At 41.7% G+C, this 14,877-nt stretch overlaps 2 protein-coding genes across 2 annotated transcripts in view; both read right to left on the bottom strand.

Moving 5' to 3' along the window:
* Positions 1–1,111: 1,111 nt before the first annotated feature.
* Positions 1,112–5,825, bottom strand: LOC306817288 (histone chaperone asf1b-B-like). The gene is made up of 4 exons (XM_079334040.1): positions 5,500–5,825; positions 3,795–3,910; positions 3,479–3,655; positions 1,112–2,045 (listed from the first exon to the last, which is right to left on the bottom strand). The coding sequence occupies exons 1-4, from the start codon at positions 5,606–5,608 to the stop codon at positions 1,842–1,844; spliced, it is 606 nt and encodes a 201-aa protein (XP_079190166.1). The 5' UTR covers positions 5,609–5,825; the 3' UTR covers positions 1,112–1,841.
* A 1,453-nt stretch (positions 5,826–7,278) lies between these two features.
* Positions 7,279–14,877, bottom strand: part of LOC306820607 (complement C3-like) — a 35,236-nt gene continuing 27,637 nt past the window's right edge. The window contains exons 34-43 of the mRNA XM_079338488.1: positions 14,667–14,748; positions 14,123–14,171; positions 13,833–13,923; positions 13,653–13,742; positions 12,547–12,649; positions 11,566–11,655; positions 9,675–9,767; positions 9,451–9,537; positions 8,372–8,516; positions 7,279–7,569 (exon numbers count right to left, since the gene is read on the bottom strand). Of these exons, the coding sequence (XP_079194614.1) occupies positions 7,428–7,569; positions 8,372–8,516; positions 9,451–9,537; positions 9,675–9,767; positions 11,566–11,655; positions 12,547–12,649; positions 13,653–13,742; positions 13,833–13,923; positions 14,123–14,171; positions 14,667–14,748 (972 nt within the window). The 3' untranslated portion in view covers positions 7,279–7,427. The remainder of the gene's footprint in view (positions 7,570–8,371; positions 8,517–9,450; positions 9,538–9,674; positions 9,768–11,565; positions 11,656–12,546; positions 12,650–13,652; positions 13,743–13,832; positions 13,924–14,122; positions 14,172–14,666; positions 14,749–14,877) is intronic.

Here is a 14,877-nt window from a genome sequence, read left to right as displayed (position 1 = left end):
AAGCACGCACGCACGCGCGCGCGGCGCGGTCTGGCTGGCAAGACTCCTAAACAGATCGCAGACAGACGTGCACGGAGAGGACTTGAAATGGTGGGGAGTGAATCACTGGAAACAATAGGGACAGTTTGCTTTACAATCGGTGCAGGATGCGAAGCCACACACCGTCTGTGTTACAACGACCTCTTACTGTCCCATTCCTCGAATAGCATCTTCCTCCCTGCACACCTGCCTGCAGTGAGCGTGCAGCAGACCAGGAGCCCGGCATCAGCTCAACATCCTCTACAGGCACATATAAAATACATTGTACGTGTCCTAAAGGATCCCAGGCCTGTGATCTAAACAGCTAAGCTATAAATAGAAGAAACCAGCAGCTTGTGCAGAGTCTGACAAAATCATAGTAGCTCTCCACAGCCCCTTTCCTGACTGTTGTTTTGGTTTGGTTTGAATGAAGCTCTGCGCAATAAATGTAAGGGTTTGATTACATAAGGAATGACATGGGGACCAGTGTCTGGATTGATGCGTCATTTTTTTTGACACAGGGGTTCAAACATACTCTAAGGTTTCAAACAACACGTTTTCATAGTGAGTTAGGGTTAGTAAAATAAAAACCAAAGAGACCAAATTGTCCAAAATCTAAATTCCCACCCTCTAGTTTTATTATCAGCCTCATAGTATAAACTGAGATAATGTGTGCATGTCATTTACCTTCTTCTAGTTCTTAGGAGTCTTTTTGAACACAGGAGGCGTGTGAGAAGCAGCCTGAGCTAACAGATGGATGGAGGAGTTAGTCTCTTCTATGAAGGAGAGATAAAATGGGTGATAGCAGACAGTCCCCCCCTCCCTTTTGTGCTGCAGTTGCCTAGCAACATGAGGCTGGAGTGAAAATGGCGAAGTGATGCTGCTGAATTTTATGAATGAAATTGGAAGGAAAAAAAAGAAAAAAGAAAGAAGGAGCCAAGATGAAGAGGAGGAGGGAGGGGGGGGAGAGTGGGCCGATGTGTACACATACACATGCAGAGTCTCGCTGCAGTCTTTTCCTCCTTCCGCACTAGTCAAGGTGGAAAGAGGCAATGTTAGTAAGATGTTGTTATAACAAGAAGGCATTACAGAATCAACAAAACAAACTTTATTTACCACGTCACTGTAAGTACAAATAGTGAGGCACAGAATATAAGCACAAAGACAAACGATGTCCTCCTGAACTTAAACTCTAAATAAGCGCTGAAAAAAACATTATTTACAGGAAACTTACATCACCCAAACTAGCTGACTGCAATACAGCCTCACTTTTTCTTCTTTCTCCCTCACTCGTGGATGATTGACTTGTCAGGATCAGTGAGGATTAGCTCCCATGCTAACACTCAGAACAGGAACCAGCATGTCTGTCTTAGAACTGAATTTGTTTCCGAAGGTATCCGGATGCATCAGATTGATGCCAGACGAGGAAAAAAACCTACAGAACAAATAAACACGACGTTCATTCTGACAGACGGAGCGCTAAGTCAGAGCTGGAGGGGACAAACGGGTCAACACAAGTGGCTTCTGTCTGTAAGTCTCATAATACGGCCGCCTCGGGAACGTTTCCCCCTCGTGACGTGAACTTTCTCCGGCTCAGCGTCTGCTTTATCAAAGACGGATAAATAAGGCAAAGTTGGAAGTGATTATTCAAAGTGAGAGTGAAAGATTTCCTAACAGATACATATCCAACCCTTTTTTGCTTATGCTGTATAAAAATAACGTCCCTGATTTCTGACATGTTGTGAAGATAAGTCCGTGGTGTCCTTGTCCAAAAGAGTACAAAGATAAGAAGAGCTTCTTTGTCCGTCTCACTCTGTCCATTCTTACATGCAGTCCATGGAATTGTCCGGCATCAGTCCAATTTGCGTCATCTTTCCTGGTAAACAGGCGGCGGGGGGGAGCATGCCGCCGCTGCTGTTGGGGGACGGGTCAACGTTCTCGCAGTCCTCCATCTTGTCCGCTGAGCCCTCCCAGTTGATGTGGAAGCGGGTGACACGAGGGTTGGAGGCCAAAATATTCCTCTGGAGCTGAGAGAGAGAAAAGAGCAACACATGCTGGAGTTTAGAATTCACTCAAGACTGTAAAGTCATTTTTATTGTTTCGGGTGTCCGACAAATACATCTGGGTGGAGTAAGAAAGCAGTCACATCCCAATCCACTGAATGTTAGCCAGCCCGTTTTTAAGAACTAAACTCGGAAAAGAATTAAATCCAATCCAATTCTACACTTCATCACGAGGGAGTTAAATATTGATTCACAGGTGTCGCGGTTCGAATCGCTTCTCTGACAAAAGAATCGCAGTGTCGTGGTGAAGCGTCAGCAGCTGGAGAGCAGGAGGAGGTCGGTTGTTATAAGCAGGCGTCATCATGCCAGTGGAAGCTTTCTGTCTTCCCCAGACAGAGAATCAAAGACTGTGTGCAACAAGACAGAACTTCACAAACCAACGTGATGCAGCGTTTAGTCGACAGCACAACGAGAAGCTCCGATCACCTCCAGATTCTCTTCAGAGAAATCGAGAGTTGAGAGAATCGTTACGTCCCGACTTAGCAGAGCTCTTTGTTCAGAGAAGATCAAGGAGTAAGGATCTGAAGAGAAGGAAACAAGGTCCTTCAGTTTGGTTTTTAAGCTTCATGGGGGGGGGGGGCTAATCAGACCTGTGTAATTTGTAACATGTTTATTCCTGCTGTAAAAAACAGATTCTTTTGAACGTGGGGTGTATCTGCAGACAGCCTCGAGTGGACACTCGATGTACTGCAGGATTTTATACTTCTATCAGTTTCATTTTTCAACACAGCAGGTGGTCGCTTGGTCCCGTTTCCTTGTCCTATATCAGATTAAAGACAAGTAGAGATTGTTCCCCTCTTGTTTAAATACTGATATACGTTGGTATGTTGAAGGATTTTGTGAGTTGTCTGAATGACCTCAAACAAACAGCCCGTCCTAACACACAATCTGAGTCCAACCTGCTGACCTGAGGCCGATGACAGCTGGCCTGGAACGTCCGTGTATTCGTGGACTCGTCCTTCCTTAACGTATGTGTTTTTATGTCACGTGTTCGTCAAGTTTGTCGGCTTGTAAGGTACGCGTCGTCTTGCCCCGTGAGCACAGATGTAGGTTATCTTTGATGCTGTAGCAGCTCCACCCTGTTGTACTCACCGAGCACAGTGAACAGAGAGCATCGTGTAGGAGCAGATAAATGAATACAGAGGCTGTATCAGATGAAACTGTCACATCAGCCAGAGCAGTGTGTATCCACATTCAGCAGTCGGGTGGATGTTCGCCTGTCGGGAGGACCGAAGCTTTGCTAACCTCATCAGGGATAACTGTTGTTTCAGTACAGCAAACGCATTAAAAAGAGCCTGTACATCTCTTGTCTGCTGCTTCAGTTAGCTGTAAGTTCAATAAGTGAGCAGCAGAGGGCAGTAGAAAACAGTGTATACATCTGTGTGTGTGTGTGGTACCTGGGTGTAGTCTGGTTTAAGAGGGGGGTTTTCCCGTAGTTCGGGGTCGGTGTATTCATTGTTGACATAGTAACCGATGCGGATGAACTCCTGTCCACGGTAGGTGCAGGTTATGAGGACCACGGTCACTCCCACAGCGTCGCTCTCTGGAATCAGCCCGGTGACGGGAGCATCCGCCTGAGCCGGACAGGAATCAGATTCAACAGCACTCATGATTAATGCAGAAAGCTAATTCATTTACCTCGACTTTCTTCCCCTTCAACCCCCGTCAGTATGTTGAATGACAGGTAGCTCGTGAGCTCAGCCTGCTGCTTACCTGGAACACAAACATGTGTCTGCCAGCCGGCACCGGACCGACCAGAACAGAATCCAGAACCTGGTCGTACTCCTCGCTCTCTGCTGAACCTACATAGATGATCTTCCACTCCAGATCTGACACACACACGCACACACACACACACACCAGAGTTAGAAAGGTGAAGTGATGTCTGCAAGGTAAACATGCTACACACAGGTAACACTGTTGGTGACTGGGAACACGTTTAACCCCAGACATTGACTCTGACATCAGAACGACGCGCCAGAGGGAAAAAAAGGCTTCTTCTGCTTTTAACACCAACAAAATATTTATTTCCTGCTTGGACAATTAAGCAATACACCATCATACTCCTTCTTTAGCATAAGTGATTATATTTTCCTCTTCTTTGACGTTTACTCTTTCTTCATTCTTTTTACACTTTATGAATGTTTTTTCTGGTTAGCTGTTCTTATATTTGCTTGCACTACTTTAATAACTTGTTTCTGTGTTACCTGTTAGGAGAGCCCCTCTGGCTTCCCCTACACATTTCTTTCAAAAGATTATTTTAGATTCGATTCTATTTGATTTGATTTGTTTGTTTGAAGTGCATGAAATAAAAATAATTAAATAAATTGCATTGTGGATTATCTGTTCGTGTTTAAATATCACAACTATTGTTAGACAGATTTAAAAGTTTAGTGTTTTACAAACAAAAATAGTAAAGCACATTTAATAAAGATTAAAAAACTAATGAAATTAAAGTTTACTGTCGTTTCTGAAGAAAAACATGTTTGAGTGGTTGAATGTCAGAGGTCGAGTGAGCCGACTTAAATGTGGATCTATAAAGAGAAATTCAGTTTAAGGTTCGTTTCATCAGCCAACGAGACAAAGAGCCTGAGCACACTTTAAAGGTGTTCATTTAAAGTCTGTGGGAGCAGCGATAAAAGATGTGGGACTGTCGAAAAGCACATCAAAACAACACCAGCTAGAATCAAGGAGGACACACTAAATATGAGGGTTTGGTTAAAATCTGTGAAAAAAGGATTATTAAGTTGTTTCAGTTTATTTGCCAAATAAAAAACAATAACATTTACTTTTAAAGGCCTTTCTGAAAGACTTCTCAAATATTTGTTTTTCTTGTTATTATGACAGGTGGTCTAATTAATGTGTGAAGCATAGCACAAGACAAATGCTTTGTGCCTACAGTACATCTCAAGACACTGTCTACATTTAAAAACATTTTTTAAAAAAAAGCTAAAATATGAATTTAAACTCAAATACACCAAAAATGTAACCAACTAAAAGTCGCTATAATGGCATTGTCTATCTGTGATTAGTATCTTAGTATTCATTAAACTGACGCTTCCGGGTTGTCTTTCCCCAACAGTTCGCGGCAACTTTTCGGGCTTGTCCGTTGCTACAGCAACGCCGCATTCTTATCCAATCAGCTGCTCGGACACGCCACAGTGAACCAATCACTGAATGTGGGAGGCGGGACGCTGAGCACAAACGCGCCAGCGCCAAATTTCAACCACTCATCAATTTAAATATCTCCCATACCCCTATTATAAGAAGTATAAGAGGACACAACAGTTCTTATCGATTAGTAAAAGCTGCTTTATCAACTTTAAATGTAGAAGTTGCCATTAAAGTAAAATACATCCCGAGGGGAAGCTCGTGTTTTACAGCTATAACACTGAACATTTACATGAGCATTACTCACCCTCCGGTAAATCCTCCATGCATTCAAACGTCATTTCAAACTGAAACGGGTTTCCAAACGGGCTCGGGTTGTCCAACACAGCGACGTTTAAAACCTGAACTTTTGCCATCTTAATATCCTCTGAATCCCCTCGACCTAGAAACACGTGTTTGTCTCGAGTCCTGGCGGTGCTGAACTGTCTCTGAACCCCGGGGCTGCTGTTGTCTGCCTTCAGTACTGACACTTAAAGTCTGTTTCCTTTATTATCAAAGATCACCAACATGAAAAACTGGCGGCTGGGACAGAGAGGAAACACGTCATTTCGTCGTCGTCGTCGTCGTCGTCTTCTTCTTCTGGTGTTTAATTGCGGTTGATAAACAGCTTAAAGGTACAATACCGCCACCTTCTGGACTGAAGTGTAGACCGGAATGGATTTTTATATTTTTGTTTTGTTTGTCCCACCAACAAAATCTAATGTAAACTATTTGCCGTACATGCCCGTCGTAATGTCTGCCTTTATTTCCTTGTTCAAATAATAATGCCTCCTCCTTAGTCCTGTTTGTATTTATAAATAGATCATGATCTTAACTTTATCTTTGACGTGAATTGTCTAATTTTCTTCTGATTTTGTTGCTGCCTCCTTTGGAGGAGGAAAAATATGCTCCTGCTTCTGACTGCAGCTCACGTGCTGGTTCATGGTGCGCGGTTGCCCCAAGTGTTCACTTGTTTAATGTGAAATATATACGACAAAGCTACTGCTTGAAATCCCAGGGACTTAAGAGAGATGGAAGTAATGACATAAGTGGCCTACATAAATCTATCTTAACAGCACCTTTGTAAGTTATGATGTTGAAGTGGGTTAAAGCTACATATTTTTGAGTCCTCTTAAGTTTTACAAATGCGAAATAGTGTGATTTCGACTCCTGTATTGTCTTCTCTTCACTGGCTTCCATAAAACCCAGAATAGAATTTCAGGGGTTTGATCCCCAACTTCTGCAGCCACGTCTGATCCATCTTTGGCTGAGACACTTGTCCCCAGGTTGCTCCCACTGCTTTAGTGGCAGTGTATCTGTCTGAAGGGACGAGTTATTACTGATGGACTCTTTACTCAGCAGCCTCTGCCATCAGTGTGTGAGTGTGTAGGTGTGACCTGTGGTGTAAAAGTGCTTTGAATAGTCAGAAGACGAAAAGTGAAAAAAAGTGCTCTACAAGTTCAAGTCCATTGACCAGTGACGTGTTTATTACAGTGCCCGATGATGACTGTGCTGTCAAGCTTTCTACAACACAAGCAAGAATCTAGAGAGAAGGAAACAACATCAGTAAGTGCTAATGAACATGGTTTTACTTTACTCTTCTACTCTGCATAACATCAAAACACAAACACAGAAGAGAAGCCCTCCAGTGTAACCTCTGAATGCAATAGCTTTCATATGTCAATAATTTAACCTCTGGGAGAGATGGCCTAATTTCTGGGGCTCGCTGTGTATCCTGTGGTTTTATCACAGTGGCATTCCAGCCAAGACTTCCTTTGGCTGGAATGCGACTAGTAAGTTTCCACAGTCCTGTTTTTTTGCTGTCTAATCCACCGATTAGGAAACACTCCTTGAGCCCCTGATTGGGCGCATTTACTCCCTTTATGTCTGAGCATCGTGACTTTACTTTGTTCAGAACAGACCAACCTTAACCTGCAGTATTTGTCAACATGCTAACAAAACTTAGAGTTGCATTTTCTCCTCCAGTGTAACTGTTGTTTAAAGTCATTTTATTTATAGATGAATGATGACAATTTGATACACAAAGCACCCTGAGCCAAAGATGTTTATTTAGGTTTATTTATTATTTTATCTAATAAGGAATACAAATTATAAAGTTACATTTTTATTCATTCCTGCATGCCAGTTGTGAAACAAACAATCATTTAAAAGCAGCTTTGTTTGATTCCTGTTTCCTCACAGCTCACATCCAAAGAGTTCATACTGCTGAACCAGCTGCTCCATGCCCAGACAGGTACGTCTGTGTTCCTCAGTCTGACACTCTGCAGTTGTGGGCCAGTACTCGATCCAGGTGGTCTCCCCAAGTACATACTGATACCTACAGAGAGCAACGTGAAAACATACTTCATAGGTTACACAATCTGGAACCATTAGTTAAAAGAAAAACCTTCAGATTAAACATGTTAGTAAAACAAAATCTCTCTGCCTCCATGTAAAGCTTCATTTTTTTAATATAAGTCTTTGTTTGCTCTTTTTTTTTCTCATGAGAATCCTGGCAACCATGTGGACAAATAGGCATGTAATATCCCTTTATCGACCTGTCCTGTACATGTGTTAGAAGAGTGAAGTAATTAATCCTTCTGTTCTCTTTCAACTGTCCAATGTATAACGTTCAGGGCTTTAACGCAGAAAACTCCTTCAAAAAACTTCTGGTACGCGGAGCTGTAGTTTATATGTGTGAACGCAAAAGCCACATTTTTAAATCCAGAGTTTCTCCTGGCAGATTTTGTCCTGCAGCAAGCCTCAGTGAGCTGATGTGAGAACACCACAGGATATTATGTGGAGAATTCACCTTTAGCGGGGGGAATGATGTTTATACACTGTGACTGCTGCATGATGCATAGACTGGATATTTTCAGGCTCGCATATGTGACACTGGCTGGGACATCAATTGATAAACGTTGTGGGATTTAATGTCAAAGTATAAAGGCAGAGCAACATAGAAGCTTTGTTAAAGTGTTGTGGTAGTTTAAAAAGGTCTGAAGACTTTTATAATGCTTGATTTGCTTAAGTGCAGCTGGAGCAGCAATAGACGGCACAACAATAAGGTTTCCATGGTAACGGCTTGAAGAGGGACATGTGCACAACTCAAACAAACACCAGTAAACAGAATTACGTACAATTGACTTTGTTCAAGCACTTGAATGTATTTGGATGCTCCCATGATGAGGTAGGTTTTTCCTGTTGTCAGACCCAAAGATTTTCTGCAGTGCGGCAAACTGAGGAATGTGCGCAGTTTTCCCAGAGGAGCCACGTCATTATTTCCTGTGATGAAAATATAACGAAGAAGAACAAAACACAGGATGAGTTCAATAATCACATGCAATTAAATGTCATAATAACACCTTTATGATTGAATCAATACTGTTAAAAGTGCTACATTTTCTGACAGTGCGGAAATGAAATGTAGGCAATGTCATGTTATCATTCTAAGCCTCTTTAAGAAATGTAGATGTTATAAATAGATGCAGTAAATAGACAGTAAAAACATGTCACTGAGTGAAAACACTGCATGTACTGCGTCAAATACTCCTAACATCCGTCCACCTGTATGTTCCTCTACATAGAAACATTTTCAGCTCCTCCAGAGGGATTAAGAGTGAGCACTGGGTCCAGTTTCCTTGCTCAGAAGGCATCTCAATCAGATGACCACTTCAAACGGTTCTGTTGGATGAGGACAAGCTTTGCTGCTCTGAGCCTCCTCCTGGATTGGTCCATTAGGGGTATCTTATGGCAAATTGGTGCAAGGGAAGTGTCCAAACCAAGATTGATTTAAAAAAACAAAAAAAACAAAAAACAAACAGACTATGAGTCTGACACTCTGGAATAGAAGTACCAGCTTCATATGGGAATCACTACCTGGAGCCAGACTAGGGGGGGTTCCCACAGGGGGTGTCTGTTAGCCAAGCTGTCATCCATAGGTTGGAATCTGTTGGAATAAACTACAAGGATCTGCTGCCTTGTGGCACTCCCTTTTCTTACTCAACAGAGCTTGTTAGCTTGTTCCATAAAGTAGGGACAGTGGTGCATAAATAACATCTACATCCGAAAATGAAATGTTGAGCTTTTCCTTGTGTCAACACCAGAGAAAAACATTTTGAGAGCTGGAGCTGAGTTGGGTTTTTAAGCCTCTTGACAAACTGCTGCGTTTCCCCTGCGCGTCAGTCAGGTCTGCTATGTGCTTAAAATGAGAACCCACCTTCTTTAATGACTTCCAATATCCGAGCAGTGTAAACGTCCGTGGTGGGAAAATCATCAGAAAAATCTTCAATTATGACTTTGTACACTGAGAGGAGACAAGTTGTATTATATTAGCTCACTTGCTTTCTTTCTCAACCTCTCTCTCACTCTATTTGACACAAACACCCGGACAGGCATACCCGTTCATGTGCCACTGATTCACAGAAACACACACACTCTTACCAAAATCTATGTTGCTGGTTTCTGTTGTTTCACAAGCTTTTGCAGTGCGATCATCATTGCTGATTTGTCCCTTCTTCTGCATACTACAGTTCTCTGTAAACACACAACAAACAAAATCAATAGAATTAGTTCACAGTTGTATTAAAGGTAACTATAATCCCCCTTTCAACAAGTGTAAATAAGTCTCAGAGCTCCCAAAAGCATGTCTGTCAAGTGTCTTGTTCTAAAGTATGCAATCACTTTATGAGTGTAACAAGCGAGGTTACAGAACACATCAGTTGCAATTTGCAGAACTTATCAAATGTTTTGTTGAGTTTATTGAGTCCAATAAGAACTTTTAAATGTACTCCCTCTTCATGTAGTTGGCATAAAAACGGCACATAGAGTCACGCTGTTTCACTGTGAATCATGTGGTTGTTTTATTGTGCTCAGACTGAACAATGCCAGCTGAGCCGTTGTGTGTTACTGTTTTTGAAGAAGCTGCTGTGTCTAATATGCCTCTGCAAAGTTCTTGATCACACCTGTGCAAAGCTATTCACAGACTACCCTCAGTTTTTATTTAGCTTTCCGACAGGGCAGGGAGTCAGACTGCAGACGGCTTGTTTCCCTCCTGGCTGTGTGTACCAACTGAAAGCAACCAGCATGCCTAATGTTGCACCGCCCGTCTCCACTGGCCGTTAGTCGCCTTGTATTTAGGTTTCTTTTTACACAAACCAGCACTCCACAAGGTTTGCTGTCTGAGCAGTCTCTCTCTGTTGTATTTGCATAGATCACTGTGACATAATGAAGGAGAAATAGAGTAGGGTGGCTCATGCCTTCACCTAAGAAAAAAATTGCAACATACCACTGAATGATGTGCACACAAAGGGGGTTTAAGAGAGGGTATACACAATGGAGACTGACATTACTATCCTTGAATTAAGTTGTACTTGAATTGAATGGACCTAAATGTATGTTTACTGTTACATTTATGTTTTACCGTAAATTCCGTACTATTGAGCGCACCTGGATATAAGCCGCACCGGCTAAAAATAAGTAAATAAATGTATTTGTACATATATAAGCCGCACTTGATTATAAGCCGCAGGTGTCCACGCTATAACAAGAGCTATTTACACAGACGTAGGCTACCGGTAACATCCGCAAATACTGTAGCGTCCGTACGGACGTTAAAGGACGAGGAGAGCGTTCAAATAATAACTTTTAATAACCCGATCACTGTCGGCCGTGACCACGCCGTTTACAGCAGAGAGCAACACATAACTTGCCGTAACAATCCAACTCTCTCACCCAGCGTTCTCTCATACAGCCACTCAACACGTTCTCGCTGGTGCATTCACTGACTCTCCACATAATCGGAATTATGAACACATTATCAACTACTGACTTTACAACATGAACCGTTACAATACAAAGCCTAGCCGACGGTGTCTGTAACACGGCTGATGAAAAAGATGACCGTAATATATTTCACAAGAAAAAGTCCATCCATTCACTGCCTCAGAATGACTTCATTACTCACTTCCTCAGTCTCTGTTGTCGCTGTCAGTGTCATCTTAACGTGCAGCAGCTCTGTTAGCTTCTTTGACAGCCAGGTCGATCGCCTTTAACTTGAAAGCTGCATCATATGTATTTCTCCGTGTGTTTTCCATCATGAGGGTGCGTGCATGAAGCGCAAAATGACTGATATTAAGATCCGACGTGACGAAGTCAAATGTTTTTGCGGCAGAAGCTCATTGTCCCCCATAAAAAATCCATGCATTAGCCGCACCGGAGTAGAAGCCGCAGTGCTCGAAGTGTGAGAAAAAAGTAGCGGCTTATAGTCCGGAATTTACGGTAATTTTAGTCCAAACTTCTTATTATTAACAGATTTATCATGTGTTTTGTTTACCTTCTGCACATGTACATTCTTCGCCCCTGCAGAGCTGCAGAAGCTCGCCGCTTTTCCTCTCTGGATGGTAAAATTTCATACAAGGTGTCTCTGCAACAAGAAAGACATGTTTACACATGCATGTATTTTTTGTTGAGTCACTGTAGTATATCAGCAACTGTGGCATGTATGGATGACAATCTTACAAATGTGCCTTACATGGATCTTCATCCACTCCTTCAGCTACACTTAAAACTATTTGAAAACCAATAAGCTGAAAGTGCACTGACTATTAATGTGTATTGACACGGAGTATGTGACAAGGTGGTTAAAAGCTAAATTGTGGTTATAAGTTGCATTACTACAGTATATGGGTCAGAACATGGTCATATGTATTTTGGAACAGAACAATACATTCTAAGCTGGTGAAAAACAAAAATATTGTTTTTAGACGAGCTTTTGTCTATCTGGGGCTTGTTGTGTTTCACACTCCTGAAAACATCCTGAAGATTTTCTAGTCTGAGCTACATATGAAAAAAACAGCAGAATTTTTCACTCTGACATCACCCATAATTTTTTTGTATGAAGGCCAATATTTTGGGTAAGAAGTCAGGGTGAGCTGATGTGAGAATGTAGAAGAATAAGCATAATTCACTGTGAGCAGGTGGGAAGGGGGATAACATTTTTACATCCAGCAGACGGCGCTGATCATAGGCTGTATACAGTATGTTTGTCTGGTTTCTCTGTGCACATAAACTGCTTCATTTTCTTTTCTGCCCATATGTTCTTTTATCGAACTATGCGTAGCACTTATGTACTTCGATGTAAAGGCAAAAGTTCTCATTACAGCTTCATACATTGCATCTTAGTCCTTAGCTTCCATGTTGTTGTTTTTTACGTCATGTCTTGCTGCCTGAACCCCACAAGGACGCTCACACTCTGAGCTGTTTGTGTGAATATCTGCATGTATGAGTGCATGTCAGCAAACAGCTTAAGACCCACCTTCATAGTATTCATAGACAGACACAGCAGCCGGTTGTAAGAGGCCCACCTTCATGTTCTGATGGATTTTAAAAGAGATCTCCTCTACTCGTGTGTTAGAAACCTGAAAAGAGATTATGAACACACATAAAGCACGTGTGTATGTTTAAAAGAGACACTCCATGTTTTGTTTTTTTCATTATATGCACATATTTATGTAGAACTTGCAGAACTGCAGACTGGATTTGTTGTGTAGTTCCCATAATAAACTGTTCCCAGAATGATTGCTGGGTTTTGTTCCTGACACACCAAGCAGACAGCAAAGAACTAGTGGCGAAGAAGGCCGCCTGTGGCGTCGGTGCACGACGCCTTTTGTCTTGGCCATAAAGTTGCACAACAACACACCGCAAAAATTACAGCCAATAATAAAAGTAATCGTCATTGCAAGACGGAGAAACCGGAAAACGACAAGGACGAACTCGAATAAATAGAAGATTATTTTCTCACAGCTGTCACTCAACACTCGTAATATATAAAATTGATGATAATAAAAAAAAAGCCAACTGGGGCCGACGGGTAGCGGCGGAGCTGCAAAAACTAGGGCGACGACCTCTCCCCAACGAACCAGCGGTCTCCTTGGTGTGTCAGGGCTTTAAGGCTTGGAAGCTCCTGAAATGAACCGCTGCCTTGTGTGAGGCTTCAGTTTTCACTTCAAATAAAGAAGAAAAAGGGGAGTGGCGTCAGATACACGTGTGCTATACCTTCATGGTTCTACTACCTTCTACTAATAGACACGATACACAACACACATGGCATGTACCCCTGAGTTCCCCATATTAGGCACCAATCAGCAAGGAGTCTTTCCACTATTTTCCAACTCTGCAAATTGCCTTTAAGTGTTGTTTTTAGCTTTTAATACAGGGTCAGTAGGGTGCCCATGATGAAGTGGTGGCAGCGGTCTTCAGGGAACTGTCAGGCTGTTAAGGCTCATCTAGCATTTTGCTAACAAATTAAGCTCATGCAAAGTATTACTTTTCATAATATGTCCCATTCAAAGCTTAAATTGAATGAAATATGGTTAAAGCAAGTCGGGGAAAAAAAACAGCATTGAGGGAAGCTCGTCTTACCTTTTCCAGGTAGATGATGACTGAGCCTCTTTCGGACAAGACTTTGTTTAACTCGTACTTTTCAATGATGCGTGCACGACCTTCAGACAACTAACACATGCATGAACAAAAGTAGTGAAGAGAAACATTGGAAGATTTTTGGCTGTGATTGTTTCTGTTTGTCTTTATTTCCGTTCTTACTGCTTTGAGGTCCTTTTCATTAACAGTGAACCCAGTTGGCAAGCCAATGTCCAAGATCGACATGGATGCATTGCGCTCGCTGTCCTTAAACCTGAACACAGATCAGATTGATTAATCGCTAAAACGACGTACATTTTTTTTTTAATTTTTAAAATGTTTAATTTAGCAACACTTGCTTCAAGGTGAGAGGACATGGGATAGTTCACATAAATATTACAGAAATCGAAAAATGAAGAACAACAGCCATGTTACTGTGAAACGTCTCAGAAGAACTTCTTTAAAGTACTTACAATATCTCTAAACTTAGCCTGTATATCTTCTCCTCCTCGTCCAATTTCTCTGCAGAAGCAGAACAAAACTCATAACTGGGTGGTTCTACTTTGACTTCACAAAACTCTTGTGACCTCAGACTTCCAAAACACACACAGCTTTTTGCTAGAAGTATTTCTTTTCAACCATGCAATAGTTTTTCTACTGTGTTGCAAGTAAACATTCATTTTAGACCACATTTAGGCTTTTCGGTTTATATTATTGTGGACAGAGGAAGAAAGGCTGGAAGGACATTTCTGCTAAATTAAAAACAGACTGGCAGTGCCACTGCAGGTTTCTTGTTTTGGCATTTGCTATTGCTTCAACATGTTCTAATATAGATTGTGCTATTTATTGATAGATACATTTTAATTCCATTCAAACTACCCCAAGGTTAGGAAAACATGCCATAACTTTTGTTGTTTATGTTGCTCATAAAAGAAAAAGAGAAAGACAAAAATAATATGACAACAACAACCAGGACAACGATGACAGCAAACAGCAAAGACAGAGGACACACATTACCTGGGATTACTTGAATTGACAAGTTAAACTTCTGACAGTCGCTCTCCTTTTCTTTAGGTTGGGCGTAATACAGCGATATCATCTGTCAAAGAGACAGGTGAAAAAAGGAAATAACTGAAGAGCCTCAAACAACAGTATGTTTACTGCCAACAGGAATTAGATTTTTTATGACTAAATATTGTTTTCAGAAGAGTGATATTAACACATATTG

The sequence above is a fragment of the Symphodus melops genome, assembly GCF_947650265.1.
Source record: "Symphodus melops genome assembly, chromosome: 2".
NCBI classification, from domain to species: domain Eukaryota; kingdom Metazoa; phylum Chordata; class Actinopteri; order Labriformes; family Labridae; genus Symphodus; species Symphodus melops.
Note: the sequence above shows the minus strand (reverse complement) of the source record. Positions and strands in the feature narration are given on the sequence as shown.